Genomic DNA, 18,303 nt, shown 5'->3' with positions numbered 1-18,303 from the left:
CTTATTTTTGTTTTTTAAGGGAGTATTTTCACAACAGTAGTGTCAGCCCTTTGAGGCAGTCTAGGTAAGAAATGGAAACCATGAATACCAGCATTAGTTTTATTTATTTATTACTAGTTGATAATCCAACATTGCATATTTATTTATAGGGGGGAAATAGCCAGACCAAACGTAATTTCTAATATTGGATTTTCCCCCCTTTCCAGAGGGAGACCCCTTGTGGAGTAAATACTGTGAAGCCGTTACCATGGCAACCCTACTGTACTGTACAGTAGAAGCTATTTTACGACAGTACAGTAGAAACCATTTTAAGGTACAACATGCCGTATCTTAACAGAACACACACACCGTTTTAGGGGTGTCTTACCCCCACAGTATTTGTTTCCAGAGAGTAAGTCATCTGTGTACCATGTTTGGTTGAAATTGCTTGAGGTGTTCCAGAGTTATGCTGGAACATACACACACACAGCCGTTTTTATATGTATAGATTTATTATGAATATTAGCATTACTTTTATTGTAAGGGTACAATAAAAGAGTCTTGCAAGCCTGAAAGCACTTCTCCCCTCCTTTACTTTTGCTCTCCAGAAAACTAGGATGGGAGAATTCTAAGGTGATTCTCACGCCTCCATTCCTTCAGTGGGTTGAGATTTCTTATGTCTAATCATTGACTCTAGGCCAGTGATGGTGAACCTTTTTTGGCCCGTGTGCCAAAAGCGGGGGGAGCACAGTGGGGTCATCTGTGGGCGTGCCACGCCCATAATGCTATGTGCACCCCAGTGCCCATTCGTACACGACCAGCGCTCCCCCCCATTTTTGGCTTTATAGGAGCCTGGGGAAGGCAAAAACAGCCTCCCCCCAAGGCCCTCTGGAGGCTTCAGGGAAGGTCCTGAAGCCTCCAGAGAGCATGAAAAACAGCTCTACGGACAAACCAGAAGTCACTTCCGGTTTGCTCGTAGGGTCGTTTTTTGCCCTCCGGAGCCTTCAGGGAAGCCTCCTGAAGCCTTCTGAATGCCCCAGAGGGCTAAAACCGGCCCTATGAGTAAACCAGAAGTACATTTCCAAACTTCTGGTTTGCCCATAGGCCCAGTTTTTCGCACTCCAGAGGCTTCAAGAAAGCCTTCGGAGGGTGAAAAATGGCCTCAAAAGAAGGCCGAAGTCAGCTGACAGAGCAATGCCTCACGTGCCCTGACAAATGGCTCTGCGTGCCACCTGTGGCACACGTGCCATAGGTTTGCCATCACGACTCTAGGCTGTGATTCTTCCTCCTGTCTCCCAGGGTTATTCTCACAATTCATTACAAGTAGTCATTCAAACCTTTGTGTGCTGTGACGTCGTAAATTCTTTGCTTTTTTCTTTTCCTTGTCCACTGAAGACTCACATATTTGCAATATTTATTTCCTGATTCTAGCAATTGGCTTTAATCCAGCCCCTTCAAATCTATGATCTATGCAGTCTGCAGATTACACATCTCTTCCTATGTTTCTAAGGTGAAATTTGAAAGGTGCATCATTGTTGATTATATATTATGACTACCATATACAGGTAGTTTTGGACTTAACAACAGTTTGTTTAATGACCATTTGAAGTTACAACAGCATTGAAAAATGTGACAATTTTTCACACTTATGAATGTTGCAGCATCTCCCGTTCACCTAATTAAAATTCAGATGCTTGGCAACTGACTCATGTTTATGACAATTTCAGTGTCCCGGGGTCATGTGCTCTCCTTTTGCGGCCTTCTGACAAGCAGTCAATGGGGAAGCCAGATTCACTTAACCACTGTGTTACTAATTTAACATCAGCAATGATTCACTTAACAACCGTGGCAAGAAAAGTTGTAAAATGGGGCAAACTTCACTTAACAAATGTTTCACTTACCAACAGAAATTTTGGGCTCAATTGTTGAAGATCACCTGTCGTGAACATTAAAATATGTTAAAAAAACACATTGCTATTGAAAAACCAGTTTTTCATAACTACTCCACACTTTCCCCAAATATCCATGTCAGCACTGTGCCCAAAATGTAATCCATTTAATAATATGTTCTTTATTTTGTTCAGCTTCTGTATCATATTTTAACAGCAGTTTATAAATTCTTGCAATTACATGTTTGTCATCTTTGTATAATTCAATTTCAAACGTTACATACTGTACTCCCTCCTATATCTCCTTGTTTCTTGTCATTTTCAAATTGCGCCTTTATTTATGCATAGGCAAACCAGATCAAATTTATACCTTCTGTACTTAACTGCACCCAAGTCTTAAGTATAGGTTTCCTGCTTACAAACAGCAGGAAGTCCTAATTATTTAACCATTTTTCATGGCTATTGTGGAAAGCTTATTTTCAACTTCTAAACGGATCAGGCCTGTCGCAGCCATTTTCTCTGGAATGTCAACCAGACATCAACAACTTAATATCCCATGCAATGGTGTCTGTGGGCAGGATGGGGCGGATGTGGCTTGGTGGGCATGGCAGGGGAACGATACTGCAAAATCCACATTTCCTTCCCACTCCTGGAGGAAGAATACTGCAAAATCTCATTTCTACCCCACTCCGGGGGAAGGATACTGTAAAATCCCCATTTCCACCACACTCCTGGGGGAAGGAGACTGTAAAATCCCCATTCTCTTCCCACCCTATTAACCGGCTTTCCAGCTCCATTCTCCTGTTCAGGTCAACAACAAAAAAAGACCCAGCCAATCAGCTGGGACTCTGATCAGCTGGGACTCGGGAGGCAGAGAATAGATGGGGGCGGGGCCAGTCAGAGGTGGTATTTGCCAGTTCTCCAAACTACTCAAAATTTCCACTACCGGTTTGCTAGAACCGGTCAGAACCGGCTGAATACCATCTCTGATCCTGTGGGAATCAAGGTCATCCCACCAGGTGCTGGCTGAAGGCTGGGAGAAGTTACCAAGGAGACTCCAGAACACCTAATTGGACAATGCGACCTGTGACAAAGAGAGAGGGAGCTGTCCATTCTTTAACTATACTGAAAACGTGGGAAATAGCCAAAGCTAGTTTTGCATTTAAAATGTTCTGAAATGATGTACTCAGTTCTTTGAGAAAGCCGAAGGTCTCAGAGTAGCTGGGTTGGTTTGGTTCATAACTCGGAATCTTGACACTTATTGAGTTGAGGTATACCCCAACAATTTCAGAAGCAACCTTTTCTTGTATTTATTCCAGGTTTTTAATCTCTCACATAATGATTTTTAAAACCAAGATTTATTTTATCATACCAGATATGATACGTGTGAACCCCCCGATTCCCATTAGTGGAAAAACCATCCTGTACAGAATTGAGTCCTGGCACACAAAAGGTTGGGGCAGCGGGGGTGCTGCTGTAGAACATGTTTGCAATTGTGTGCCTCCACATTTAACTATCTTCTACTCCTCAATTAGATCCACTCCTTTAATCAAGCCTGTCTTTCTGTTGCTGGAAAAAGTTATTTCATATGTATGTAGGCCTAAATACAATTTTTGCAAAATCTCATTTCTACCCCACTCCAGGAGAAGGATATTGTAAAATCTCCATTTCCACCCACTCCTGGGGGAAGAAGACTGTAAAATCTCCATTTCCACCCCACTCCTGGGGGAAAGAGACTGTAAAATCTCCATTTCCACCCCACTCCTGGGGGAAAGAGACTGTAAAATCCCCATTTCCACCCCACTCCTGGGGGAAGAAGACTGTAAAATCTCCATTTCCACCCCACTCCTGGGGGAAGGAGGCTGTAAAATCTCCATTTCCACCCCACTCCTGGGGGAAGGAGACTGTAAAATCTCCATTTCCACCCCACTCCTGGGGGAAGGAGACTGTAAAATCTCCATTTCCACCCATTCCTGGGGGAAGGAGACTGTAAAATCTCCATTTCCACCCCACTCCTGGGGGAAGGAGACTGTAAAATCTCCATTTCCACCCATTCCTGGGGGAAGGAGACTGTAAAATTTCCATTTCCACCCCACTCCTGGGGGAAGGAGACTGTAAAATCCCCATTCCCTTCCCACCCTATTAACAGGCTTTCCAGCTGGATTCTCCTGTGCAGGCAACAAAAGAAGACCCAGCTAATCACCTGGGACTCCGATCAGCTGGGACTCGGGAGGCAGAAAATAGATCGGTATAAAAGGTAGGATTCTTATATTGTTCTGTAGGGAGAACGAGGCAGGCAGGAACTGAGGCAAGGCAGGTTGAAAGCGAACAACAACCTTTATTTAAACTTAACAAGGCAAAAGCAAGGCAAACCACGAACCAGCAAACAGCAACATTTGACAGCTGACAGCTCTTTTATACAGGAGCCGTCAGATGCTGAATCAATAGAATGGCTCCATTCTCCCGCCAGCTGGCTGCTCGCGTCTTAGCCAATCAGGAGCCAGCAATGCCTTTCAATGGCGTTATAGTCCTGAGGACCCCTCTCCTTCCAGTTAGCACATGCGTAGTCAGTCAAGAACTAGGACCGGTGTCGGCTCCGCCCCAATCATCTTAGTTCAGGGGCGGCAGCCAAAAGAGGAGGAGCTAGTGGAGAGTCCTGTGGAACTTCTGGAGGCTGCGCAGCTGAGTCAGTGGGAAACTCGACCACCGTGGGACTGATAGGATTCTCAGTAAGCCTGGTGACGAGAACGCATCGGTGGGGGGTGTTGCATACGTTTCTGGTTGCACTGGAGCAGCCTCTGGTGGTGTTAGTTTCCCGGGGCTGGATTGGGCCTGCCCTGGGTGCAGGTCTGCTGTGGTAGTGGGCCGTCGTCTGAGTTGATTGATGTGGCAGTGCCACATTTGCCCGTCGCTGAGCTGGACCCTATAAGAATAGGGTCCAGTGAGTTGAGTGATTTGTCTGGGCAGCCACCTTGGGTTGTCCCCATAGTTTTGGGCATAGACTGGGTCTCCCACATTAAAGGCCTGTGTGGAGTTGCCTGCGATGGAAACTTGCTCTGCTGCATAACCAGGGTGTAGTTGGTCCAGGGTTGTCCAGAGCCGACGACCCATAAGCCGTTCTGCAGGACTTTGCTTGGTGATCGGACAAGGGGTTGTATGCTGTGCCGGAAGGTATTGGAACAGCTTGTCATGCCAATTCCCTGGCCCCAAGTGGTCCAATGCCTCTTTAACTGACCGGACAGTCCATTCTGCCAGGCCATTTCCGGCCGGGTGAAATGGGGCCGTCGGGGCATGGTGTATGCCATGCTGGGCCAAGAACAGTGCCGATGTGAACTGGGGTCCGTTGTCGGACACCACCACGTTGGGCAACCCATGGGTCGCAAATAGCCTTTCCAGCACCCTAATTACGGCCTCTGAAGTGGCCGTAATTTGAATAGGCATCTACAAGGATTAGGAAGTTCTGTGCCAAGAACGGGTCAGCAAAGTCCAAGTGGACTCATGCCCATGGAGCCTGGGACATGTCCCATTCCCTGATGGGCACAGAAGGAGGAACCAGCCTGGATTGCTGGCACTGCTGGCAGGTGGCTACCCAGCTTTCTATTTCCTAGTCAATCTTTGGCCACCACACATAGCTTCTGCCCAAAGCCTTCATGCGCACAATGCCTGGATGAGTAGTGTGCAGGCAGCTTAAGATTGGTGACCTAAGCTTTGGGGGGCTACCACCCTATTGCCCCATAACAGGCACCCATTAAGGACAGACAGCTCATGCTGCCATATATAGTAGGGGTGAAACCCAGGATCTACTGGCCCCTGCAGCCACCCCCTGCGCACCCAGTCCAAGACTTGGGTCAGCACAGGGTCTGAGGTAGATAGCCTAGCAATATCCCAAGTGGATATTGGCATGGGCAAATCCTCAATCAAGAGGACCGAAGCAGCGGGAGTAGGGTCCAAGGCTGGCGCAGGTTGACGGCAGCCACTGAGGGCATCAGCATGCCCCAGGATTTTTCCTGGGCTATATTGCAGCTGGTAATTATAGGCAGCAAGAAAGACTGTCCACCTGGACATTCTTGGGGACAATATCTGAGAAGTCTGGCGATCTCCCACCAGAAGACTCAAAAGGGGTTTGTGGTCAGTCACTAAGTGAAAAAAAAACCAGCCATAAACGTAATCATGAAATCGGTTAACCCCAGCTACAGCAGCTAGGGCTTCTTTATCCAGCTGACTGTAATTTCTTTCAGCAGTTGAGAGTGTGCATGAATAATAGGCAATTGAGGCTCCTGAGTCATTGGATAGAATGTGACTCAGAACAGCCCCAATGCTGTAAGGTGATGCATCACATGCCAATGTTAATGGGAGGCGGTCACTGTACTGAAGTAGTAACGCCTTGGATATAAGGACATTCTTGACTGCCCTAAAGGCTTGGGCTTCCCTAGACCCCCCAATGCCAGGGTGTTTTGGACTCCAGGAGCCTATGCAGAGGCTCTTCCAAAGATGCCTTATGGGGCAAAAAAATGGAATAAAAATTAAGCAGCCCCAGAAAAGCTTGCAGCTCTGCTTTAGTAGAGGGCGTGGGGGCTTTCTTAATTGCCTCTACCTTGGATGGAGTAGGGTGGAGTCCTTTGGAATCAACTAAATACCCCAAAAATTCTATGCTGGGAACCCCTATCCTACATTTCTCTCATTTGAGTTTCAGCCCCGCTTGGCGGAAGCAGGTCAGGACTGCCCTTAATTTATTGATGAGCTCTGCCTGATCCAAAGCGGAGATAAGAATGTTGTCGAAGTAGGGTACCACCCCTGGCAGCCCCTGGAGCATCCGCTCTATTAGGCTTTGGAAAATGGCTGGGGTTACACGAACCCCAAATTGAAAGCGTTTACATTTGAAAGCTCCCCGGTGCATTACGATGGTTTGAGCCATGACAGTGGCTCGTCTGCCAGAAGCTGCTGGTATGCTTGTGCCAAGTCCAGCTTGGCAAAAATGTTTCCCTGACCCAATGAGTGGAGCAGATGTTGCACCACTGGCACTGGATAAGGGTTGGCTTGCAACCCTCTATTAATTGAGCATTTATAGTTCACACAAATTCTAATACTACCATCCTGCTTAATTGGTATCACTATGGGGGTCTCCAAGGGGGAGTGGTCTACTGTTTCAAGTACTCCCTGTGCTATCAATTTATCTAGCTCCAAATCTACCTTGGGTTGAAGAGCAAATGGTACTCTTCTGGGTTTTAGATGAATTAGCGCCACTTGGGGGGTCCAAATTTAAAGAAGTGGGTGTCCCTTTATATTTACCAAGCTTGTTGTCAAACACATCCATGAACTCGCTGGCCAGAATGGCGAAGGCATCAGGAACAGTGGAGTGGATGGCGGAGATGTTGAGCCCAACATCTGAGAACCAGTCAAGCCCCAGAAGGCTGGGTAGATGGCCATCTACAATGATGAGAGGAAGGGGCCCCTGGAAGTTCTTGCTTGCAATGTTAAATGTGCCACAATCCACAATGGGTATTATCTGTCCCTGATAGTGTGTGAGGCGAAGTGGGCATAGTTTGAGTTGCGTTTTGGTCAGGCTGGGAACTATCCATTTAATAGTATCCCAAGAGACCAGAGATTTTGAGGAGCCAGTGTCCACCTTCATTTTGCAGGGCTTTCCATCTAGCTGCACTGTCAGGTAGATCTTATGGGTAGGCTTGGTCAGAGAAGCATGGCTGATAGCCAATTCAGGCAGTTGCTGGTCTCCTGAGATGATAAAGCAGTCTTTGTGGTGTTTGGGAAGGTTTTTTTACAAACTGTTTTGGAAAAGTGCGCTCTGGAGGTGGTTCAAAGATTGGCATGGCAGCTCTGCAGACCTTGGCTAAGTGTCCTTTCCTGTCACAATGACGGCAGGTTGCGGCTTTGAACCTGCAAATAGACCTTGCATGGTTCCCGCCGCAACTCAGGCAGGCCACCTGAGGTAAAAAGTCAGCCTGAGTCCGTTTTTTTCTTGTGGCCATTTTGAGGTGGCTAATTTCTTCTTCATAATCAGATATGTCTTCTTCTTCATCTTCTTCGTAGTGAACCGCATGGCCCCTGCTGGCATGGGTTGCCGGTGGCAGAAATCTCTGAATTTCTGTGGTTTTATCTGACATTTCATATGTCGTGGCTTCGTCCATGGCTGCTGGAAGGCTTGCCTCTTTTCGGGCCAGCAAGCGTTTCTGGAGTCTGAGGTCTTTAATACCACAAACGAGCTGCTCTAACAGGGCATCGTCCAGTACAGGAAAGTCACAGAGCAGAGCCGCTGTTCTGAGGGAAACCATGTAGTGACTGATAGATTCACCTTCTCTCTGGGTTCTCTGCCTAAACGCATGACGTCTGGCTATGCGCAAGAGAATTGGAGAGTAATGGTTTTTAAGTTTCTCCAAAAGCATCTCCCAAGGCACAGAATGGATGGATTGAGGGGCTGCTAAAGCCCTAGCCGTTCCAAACATCTTGTGGCCACACGCACTGAGGAAACATCCTCTTTTACGGCCACTGGACAATCCGGTGAAGTTGTTTGCCTCCAGGAAACATTCAAACTGTTCAAGGTAGTCGTCCCATGTTTCAGTGGCCGGGCTGAATGCCGAGAATGCCGGTAAACTAGCCACCCTTGGACAGAAAACTGAGGAGTTTGCCTTGAAGCAACGTCTCGTCGCCAGTGATTTGAGGCAGCTCTCAGCAATTGTGCCTCAGCTCTATTAGTGACTTCGACTCTCCTTTACCTCAGTCCTGATCCCACCTTCGTTGCCAGTGTTCTGTAGAGAGAACGAGGCAGGCAGGAAATGAAGCAAGGCAGGTTGAAAGCTAACAACAACCTTTATTTAAACTGAACAAGGCAAAAGCAAGGCAAACCACAAACCAGCAAACAGCAAAATTTGACAGCTGACAGCTCTTTTATACAGAAGCTGTCAGAGGCTGAACCAATAGAACAGCTCCATTCTCCCGCCAGCTGGCTGCTCGCGTCTTAGCCAATCAGGAGCTGGCAATGCCTTTCAATGACATCGTAGCCCTGAAGACTTAACATATATTGTTTTATGTTTTTGAAGTTTTGGGGTTTGTGCAATATGGGCTTTGTGTTTCTAAAAGGGTTTGGATCATTCCTTGCTTGTGAATGGAGCCAAACTTTCTATAGGCTCATTATCTCATTATTTATCTGGCAGGCATATGCAATGAGCCTTTCTGGGAGCAGTTGTATCTTCCATGGAGAACAGAACTCAAATATCAATTGTTAGATTTAACTGTTCTTATGAATGAGGAGCAACCACTCTCCTTTTATGGGACCGATTTTCAGACACTTCCAAGAACTTTTCAAAATTCTTATCAATACCTCTTAGCTCAGTGATGGCTAACCTTTTCCGGAGTGAGTGGCCAAAGTGTGCATGCCCAGGGTCCCAAAATGCAATGCGTTGTATTCCCCGTGCATGCGTCCTTCCCTCCACACATGCATGTGTGCCCCATTTCCCCTACGCATGCGTGCATGCCCCCACACACCCTGTCCCGCTGTGCATGCACGACCCCCATGCATGCATTCCCCCCACACACACATACCATACTCCCCTGCATACACCCCACTCCACATGCATTCACACACCCCGCACATGCTTATCCCCCTGTGCATGCATGCACGCCCCCTGCATGCCCCTCCCCACTTGCGCATGTGTTACAGAGACCCAAAGACCAACTGGCTGGCGGGAGGTGCACGTGCATGCATGGCAGAGCTGAACTGGGGCGACGGCTTATGTGCCATCAGAGACGATGCTATGTGTCACCTCTGGCACGCTTGCCATAGGTTTGCCATCACAATCTTAGTTGATAGATGTAGTTTTTTGGTGCCTTCCTTACATTATTAATTGTGTCAGACTTTTAATCTGCAGTATTTGAAACATTTTTAATGACTGGTCTTTGAGCATAAATAAAGATGTAATAAAATCCCATTAGCTTGTGGGTCAGTATGCATTGCCAACCAGGTAAGAAACAAATCCTCTAGGGATTAAGTGAGCAATACAGAGTGACTTATAAAATTGCCCTACATTCAAAGTAATGAATAATCAATTTCTGTCAGCCTTACTGGGTAGACTAGACTGAAAACACAACCAGATGAACAAATTCTACTTTGCTATACGGTTACATTAACAGAATTTTGCAATCTTGCAGTTTAAAATTACTTCTCCCCCCCCCCCCCCGGTCATCTTTAAAGCACCCCAAAAGTAGAGGGTCTCATTTGAGCTTCTTGCCCCATCCACATTCCTCCTGTGGGCTAAGCTACCTATTATTTGTTCCCTGTGTCTCGTTGCTGTGTCTCCTAAAGTCATGCCATTAAAGTTCCTTAGACAAATCTGAGATTTAAAACATATACAAGAGCCATGGTGGCGCAGTGGTTAGAGTGCTGTACTGCAGGCTATGTCTGCTGACTACCGGCTGCCTGCAGTTTGGCAGTTCAAATCCCACCAGGCTCAAGTTTGATTCAGCCTTCCATCCTTCCGAGGTCAGTAAAATGAGGATCCCTCTCTAAGCGGTTTACAGAGTTGGGGGCAATTATGCTGACTCTGTAAACCGCTTAGAGAGGGATGTAAAAGCACTGTGGAGCGGTATATAAGTCTAAGCGCTAATGCTATGTACAGGTAGTCCATGACATATAAACATTCATTTAGGGATTGTTGGAAGTTACAAAAGCATTGAAAAACCCGACATGGCCATTTTTCACACTTATGATCACTGTAGGCATCCTCGTGGTCAGGCTATCAAAATCCGGACACTTGGCAACTGGCTCATATTCATGAGGGTTGCAGTGTCCTAGGGTCACGTGATCACTTTTTGTGAATTTCTGACAAGCAAAGTCACTGGGGAAGCCACTATGTTACTAACTTAACAACTGCAGTGACTCACTTCACAATTATGCAAAGAAAAGTCGTAAAATGGGGTAAAGCTTACTTAACAACTGTCTCAGTTAACAACAGAACATTTGGGCTAAAATTGTGGTTGTAAGTTGAAGACTACCTATATGTGGCTTTTAAACTTTGTTTCCCTGAACACAAAGGCTTTTAACATTAGCAGAGGGATTTAACAAGTCTCCTGTGCTTTTGTTCCATGATGCTTCACATGGCATGTAGAACCTTGTCTGATCCCTGTGTATGGACAATCAATACAATATGTCATACACCCAAGGGGAATACAATCTGAGGATCCTCGTGTGGCATTGAACAGCTTTGCACGGGGTCCCCCGAGACTTCTAGACAGCGGTGGGATTTAGCCGGTTCAGCAAGTTCGGGCGAACCAGTTGTTAAATTGCTGGCTGGCCCCGCTCCTTCCTGCCCTTTCCCTTCCAGGAGTTCCAACGTACCCCATTTTGGCTCCCTGGTAAGAGTTGGCAGGCCTACTAGGCCTGAAACGTAGTGCAGGGGGGGATGGCGCAGCCCCCCATGGCCCATTTTTGCTCCCAGGAAGCTGCAGGGAGACCTACTAGGCAGGATGGGGGGGGGTATGGGCCCCCCGTGACCTGTATTTGCTCCTGGGGGGTGCAGGAGGTTGAGTGCTGCCTGGCCACACCCATTATGGCCACGCCCACTCAGCAGGTCATTAGGGCAGAGAACTGATTGTTAAATTGAATTGAATCCCACCACTGCCTCTAGAGTTAAATTTGTAACAGAAGTTTGTATATAATTTAAACTAATTAAATTTAAATATACATGAAGTGAGATCAGTATAAGGCTGTACTATTTCTTGGCCTGGAAAAACTTACACAGTTTATATGGCTGCCCATTGTACGTGCATAACTCTGGGCGTCTCACCAACAATTCACAGTTCACGAGAAAACAAGGTAATAAAACCTCTATAAACAAAACAACGAACACAATTGAAATAATAACACAGCAACTGAGGCACCCTATAACCAACTCACGACACGAACCACACCTTATACTAAGCTTGTCTAATTTCCTGGCCTGACATCTGGCGGAAAAAGCATATTGCTTTCTGGAAAGTCAAAAGGGTCCTGATCTGAGGATGGGGACAATCCTTTGGCTCTTTGGAGGGCCAGGTGGGGCTGGCTCCCCTCTGCCCCTCCCCTGCGCACACACTCAAACACAGATCCAGGATGTTAAATGAGCTGAATGTTGGTATGGATTGGTTATGAATGCTGTATATGCATCAGTGGTGGGATTCAGCCAGTTCGTACCACTTCAGGAGAACCGGTTGTTAACTTTCTGAGCAGTTTGGGTGAACTGGTTGTTGGAAGAAATCATTAGGGCAGAGAACCCTAATTCGAATCCCACCACTGATATGCACACTTGTTGCTAACAGGGATATTTGGACACCATCCCTCCTAACTTCCCAATGCTTCTCTTCTTTTCTCCTTCCGCTTCCCCTTTGATCGTGGGAGGAAAAAGAAATCTGGGATTACACAGTTATGTTCCGTAACATGGTATCATCTCCCAGTCTGTGCAGAACACAGCTTCTCAACCTTGTGAACTTTAAGCAGTGCGGACTTCAACTCCCAAAATTCCCCAGCTGGATTCTGGGAGTTGAAGTCCACACAGCTTAAAGCTCATAAGGTTGAGAAACAATGATATGTAGAAACTTAGTGGACTGGCAGGACTGATGAGAAAGCATAAAGTGGGACTTCAACTCCCAGAATCCGGCTGGGGAATTTTCGCTCCTCATTCATAAGAACAGTTAAATCTTCTAACGCATAAGCGCACCAGCATGCCTACCATCCCTGTCCTACTGTCCCATTTATATGGTACTCTTTTTATGTGTTTATGGCTATGTTTTGCTTATTTTTATCCTTTTATTTGTGCCATTTTTTTCATATATTTTCGTACTTGTTTCCTTGTACTTGTTGACAACTAAAATAAAATAAAAAAAATAATTCCTTGTACTTAAGGGCAGCAGACTAGCTTAAGGAAGAGTGGGCTCTATGATGTGAGTACTCAGAAGAAATGGCAGAGGAGGTGTCTCAGTTACCACTGAAGGCAAAGTGTCACGCTGCCAAATACAAATAGTCCTTGACTTACGACAGTTTGTTTAATGAGCTGTTCAACAGTCACTGGAAAAAACTGGCTTATGACCTTTTTCCGCACTTACAACTGTTGCATCATCCCCATGGTCACAAGACTAAAATTCAGACACCTGGCAGCTGACTCATATTTATGATGGTGGCAGTGTCCCGGGGTCATCCCCTTCCGCAACCTTCTGATAGGCAAAGTCAAGGGGGGGGAAGCCAGATTCCCCATGTTAACAACTGTGTTACCAAATCAACAACTGCCGTGATTCCCTTAACAACTGTGGCGAGAAAGGTCGTAAAATGGGGCAAAACTCACTTGACCAATGAGAAATTTAGGGTTGAATTGTGGTTGCTAGTCGGGGGCCACCTGTGGTAGAACTGTCCCAAGGTAGGCCAAAGGCTCTATGCATATTTATGCGTATCAGAGGAGAAATCTCAGCAAGAATGAGAAGTCCTGCCCCTAAAATACCGCTAACAAAGATGGAGGAGGTGGAGGTGGAGTTGTGGAAAGGCACAACGCTCTGGGAGACTCCCGGTAGCTATCGGTGTTGGTGGTGTCATGTTGTGAGCAAATGTTATTGCAGGTTCCTTCCTGCCGTGAAACTGGGATTGTCTGCAGATGGACATGGGGATGCAAGCAAGGGAGCTTGGCAAGCCAGCAAGCTGGTCTCGGTGAGGACACACACACACACACAAACACACACACACACTCCCTGTTGTTAAAGGGGGAACCATTTAGAAGATCTGCTCTGTGCACCTTGTTTGCGTCTCTTCCGTTGTCTACATGAACTCAGTACCGGGGACCCTCCTGTGTCCCGGATGCTGTTGTGGTGGGTGGAATTGGAGGGTGGGCATGGTCGAGGTCTTTGAGATAAACTTGGGGAAAGCTGGCTTGTCTGAAACCAAAGGGAGTGAACCCCAGGGGTTCTCCAGATCACCGCCATCTTCCCTGTAGCAAATGGTGCATGTTGGAAATCAGCCTGTGCAGCAGCTTCCACGTTTGAGAAAATTAGCCAAGAACCGCCTTCCCTAACCGATTTCCCTTCCCATGTACAGTTTTCCATATCTAGAATTCTCTCCAGTTGAGGAATTCTGGGAGTTTCGAAGCTCACTCATGTGGAGGGCAGTCCTGGTTGGGAAGCCCTGATCAAGAGCTGGATGTGAGCAAAATAAACCAAATCAGCTGTACTTTGGTAGTCTGGGAAGGCAGTGACTCAGCCAAAGTTAACATAAGGGTTACAGGTAGTCCTTGACTTACAATCATTCATTTAGTGACCGTTCAACATAGTGGTGGGATTCACTTACCAATACCAATGAGTGGGCGGAGCCTCCAGCAGCCGCAACTACCGGTTTACCCAAACCGATATGAACCGGCTGAATACCACCTCTGGTTCAACGTTACAAAGTCACTGGGGGGAAAAATGACATAACTGGTCTTCATCACTTATAACTGTCACAACATCCCTGCAGTCACGTGATCAAAAATTGGTTGCTTGGCAACTGACGTGTATTGACAATTGTTGCAGCATCCTGGCCATTTACAACCTTCCCAGCTGGCTTCTGACATGTCTATGGGCGAATCTAGATCCGCTTAATGACCTTGGGATTCGCTTAGCAGCCCCAGTGATTCACTTAACAACCGTGGCACAGAATGGTAATAAAATCAGGCCTGAGTCACTTAACCTTGCTAGCCTTGCTTAGCAAAGGAATTTCTGGTCCCGACTGTGGCTTATAAGTCAAGGTCTACCTATATTGAGAAGAGGATTGTAGGAAGAGAGAGAGGGGTGGGGGAGGATTTTGGAAAGGGGTTCAAGGCAGAAGAGGAAAAAAAAAATAATGGAGACACATTTCAAGAGCAGGAGATGCCAAAGAAGGGAGCAAGACTTTGTTGCTTCTAATAGAAACCAGAAAGGCCAGAAAGTAGAAGTGAGGAGTAAAACACTTGAATGTTTTAAGGAGCTCTTGTTCCAAAGAGAAAATTCCACAGTGCTGAATTGCAAATTCTTCAACTGATCTATTGAATTCAGAACATACTATAGGCAGAACAAACAATACAGCAACTGCCAAATAGCTGGGGGAAAGGCAAGAATTTGACAAGGGAGGGGAGAAGACCTACCTTAGGTGGGGCTTCTTGTTTGGTGCCATCAGATGATGTTCCTAGAACGATATCAGATTACACTGCAGGGTGTAGCCACAATTCTCATCACTTCTGTTTCTTGACTGATCAGGGGCAGTTTTACCTGATGGGGAAGTCTGTAGCTGCAACATTTTTTCAGGGGTGTAATCTCAATCTCTCTCTCTCTCTCTCTCTCTCTCTCTCTCTCTCTCTCTCTCTCTCTCTCTCTCTCTCCCTCCCTCCCTCCCTCCCTCCCTCCCTCCCTCCCTCACGCGCACGCACACACACACACACACACTTTTAACCTTGAGCTTTGGGGTCTGTCCCTGCCTGATGTCTTCCAAAACATCAACTCTCATCACCCAGAAACCACAGTGATTGGGGAAGACAATTCTGTAGGATATCATTCGTGGCTTCCAAGTGAAAAAAGGAAGTTTCATTCTGCTAATGTTCTTTCTCTCTGTGATCATTTCTGCTTTCCTTAAGCCCAGTAGCTAAGAGGAATGGTTAGATAACCATTGAAAGAAGAATCCTTTCAAAAATAGTTCCTACAACAAATGAAGATGTTGGTGCGTCTAGAAATGTTGGGAATTGACATCCCAACACATCTGAAGGATACAAGATAGGGACAATGCTTCAGAATGTATCTCAGGAGCTGCAGCATCTGAAGGCACAAAGTTTGCCATAGAGTTTGTTGGAAGAAATATCCATCTGGTTCAGTTCCAGAGAAAGACACTGGCAACATAGAGGCTGATTGGAAAGATGGTTTAATGGTGAAACAGAACCACCAAGCACATGGCTCTGGACAGCTGATCACGTGGAGTTGAGAGTGGGGTATGCCTTCTCTTGGGCTTTGAACTTGAGCTTCCTGTTCCTGTGCAACAACATGTATTCTATTGGCTGTTGTCAGACTCCCATGGGGCTATTTAGGGGTCATAGCTGGCTCTGTAGGTTGCCTGAGAAGTTTGCTGGGGGTGGTGCAACGGAGATGATGCAATGAAGGGGCTTGTGTTCTGAAAGGAGGTTGGGCAATTTCTATTATGGCTTAATTGCTTTGTCCTGGTTTGGATATTTTTTTTAAAAAAGTAACAGAGTTGGAAGGGACCTTGGAGATCGTCTACTCCAGCCCCCTGCTCACGCAGGAAACCTATACTAGGGATTTGAACCGCTGAACTGCCGACTTTTCTGATTGACAAGCTCAGCATCTTAGCCACTTAGCCACTGATCCACCCACTAGGATAGGATATCTTGACGGGATACTCTTGAGTGAGGGCTAATCCTATCACTCTGCCTTTGTTTCAAAATATCCTGTCTTGAATGGATTTCTGCCTGTAGTATTTACCTGCAGTATTTTACCTATGAATACAGCTATCTATCTCTTTATCTCTTAAGTGCTGACATCTGCCGAGGGCTATTAAGAAAGGTGGGGGCTGATTTCCAAGAGCAGGTTTCTCCATTTCTCCCTTTAGGGGAATACAGTATAATATTCTGCCTTTTTAATGTGTCTCAAAATATTTCATTCTTCTAGGAAGAGGGGCGGGTGTTAACTTTCTACAAGCTGATGTTAAGGGCTCCTTGGAAGAGCAATTGAGATCGATGGAGCAGATCAGAGCAGACCTGCAAAGCTCTGGGATTCAGGAGGAGGTTCAGCTGGTCCTCGCAGTGGTCAGAAATCCAAACAAAATTAGCCCGATGCTCTGCATGCCCCACCCTGTTCCCAGCCGTAACTTATCACACGGCGTGTTATTTTCTAACAGCAAAACAGACTTGTCTTCTACCCCAGCGGCAGTTCCTGCCTGCCACGTTTTGGCACAAGTCCCTGGAGTGGAAGAACTGGATGGTTATGCAAGGCTGTTTACCTATTGCCGGGCAGAAGCTCCTCCCCAACCTGCCTCTGGTCTCCTCCCTGCCTATATAGAGGCGAGGTGTTGAGCTGGCACCAGAGCACAGGAGCCGAAGGATGACACAGGCGTGCGGCATGGAAAGCAAAGGGCTGGTGGCTGAGCTGCAGAGAGCGGCTATCTGCCCGGCCTGCAGGGGTCACTTTAAGGACCCAGTGATCCTCGACTGTGACCACAGCTATTGCCGGGCTTGTATCACTCGCTACTGGGATGAGGAGTCCATGAAGGGAAATGGCCCTCGGGTGATATCTTGCCCGCAATGCAAGAAAGTCTTTGAGAGGAGGAACCTCCGTACCAACGTCAAGCTGGCAGTAGAAGTCAAGATCACCCAACACCTCAATGCCAAGACAGCCCAGGAACCCCTTGCCCCAAAGTCCAAGCGCCGCCGTGGAGGGTGGAGGCCCACAACCAGCATCCAGAAAGAAAAGGTAGGTCATGGGTGAAAAGGTTAGGTTGCCTAGGAGAATGTCAAGAAGAGGAGCTCTGATCTTATGCAGTGTGTGTACTCCATAGGCACTCCTTCCCATTGGATTTGGGTTTGGAAGTTGAATATACAGTGTGTGGTATGTTCAGATAAGTGCATACACCAGAATAATTTTATCTGAAAATGATACTGAGAAATAGACTTTTCAGAAGCAGTCGTTAAAATTTGTTAGAATTTGCTTGCTTTCTCATCATTTTGCTACAGTGGCCTATAGTCACAGTCATACACAATTTCCACTTCAAGCTTTCTTCTTAATGTAGAATGAAGCCAGCCACAGACATTTATATCGCTTTAAACAATGGGAAATTAGACAGTAATTTAGTTTATGAAGCGTTTTCTAAGCACCAAGGCTCAGGTCCAAAAAGAAAAAAAAAACCTGCCTGTGGTCCTAATACTTGGAGAAATCTTCCCAGTCAGGTGTTCTCCAGGTATATATGATTTCATATGCCTGGAAATGATGGATACTGCAAATCCTATGAAGATTAGAGATGGTCAGAATTGTATTGATCACATCTGAAAGCACCATACTGATTAAAAAAAAATCCTGTTGAAATATAGGGGGAGAGGGAAGAAAACCTCCAAAGGACATGGATGTATTCTGCCTGTTGGATTATGAGTGAATGAAATCATAAAATTATATTCTTGCTAGTATCATGAAGATGTCTGTTATTTAATCTCATGAACGGTGATGCAAAAACTGAATTTGTGCTTATGGATATACTAATGAAAATAAAGTATATCAAGACAATTACGCATCACTTGATGCTCTCGAGATGTGTTGGACCACCGTCCCATCATTTACTAGTCAGTGTTGCCCTTTATAATCCACACATTGGAAGGCATTAAGGGAAAGCTGAGGTGGTATCATGATGATGATGACTTGCTCAAATATAACAAGGCAAAACATTAGTGGATTTACTCAA

General features: G+C 46.3%; 1 protein-coding gene across 1 annotated transcript in view; it reads left to right on the top strand.

The window, feature by feature from the left end:
• The first annotated feature begins 16,934 nt into the window (after positions 1-16,934).
• The window catches only part of LOC116502923 (RING finger protein 39-like), a 28,082-nt gene continuing 26,713 nt past the window's right edge, over positions 16,935-18,303 (top strand). The window contains exon 1 of the mRNA XM_032208945.1: positions 16,935-17,324. Coding sequence (XP_032064836.1) covers positions 16,956-17,324 — 369 coding nt within the window. The 5' untranslated portion in view covers positions 16,935-16,955. The remainder of the gene's footprint in view (positions 17,325-18,303) is intronic.

Source organism: Thamnophis elegans, chromosome 2 (genome assembly GCF_009769535.1).
Source record: "Thamnophis elegans isolate rThaEle1 chromosome 2, rThaEle1.pri, whole genome shotgun sequence".
NCBI lineage: Eukaryota > Metazoa > Chordata > Lepidosauria > Squamata > Colubridae > Thamnophis > Thamnophis elegans.
Note: the sequence above shows the minus strand (reverse complement) of the source record. Positions and strands in the feature narration are given on the sequence as shown.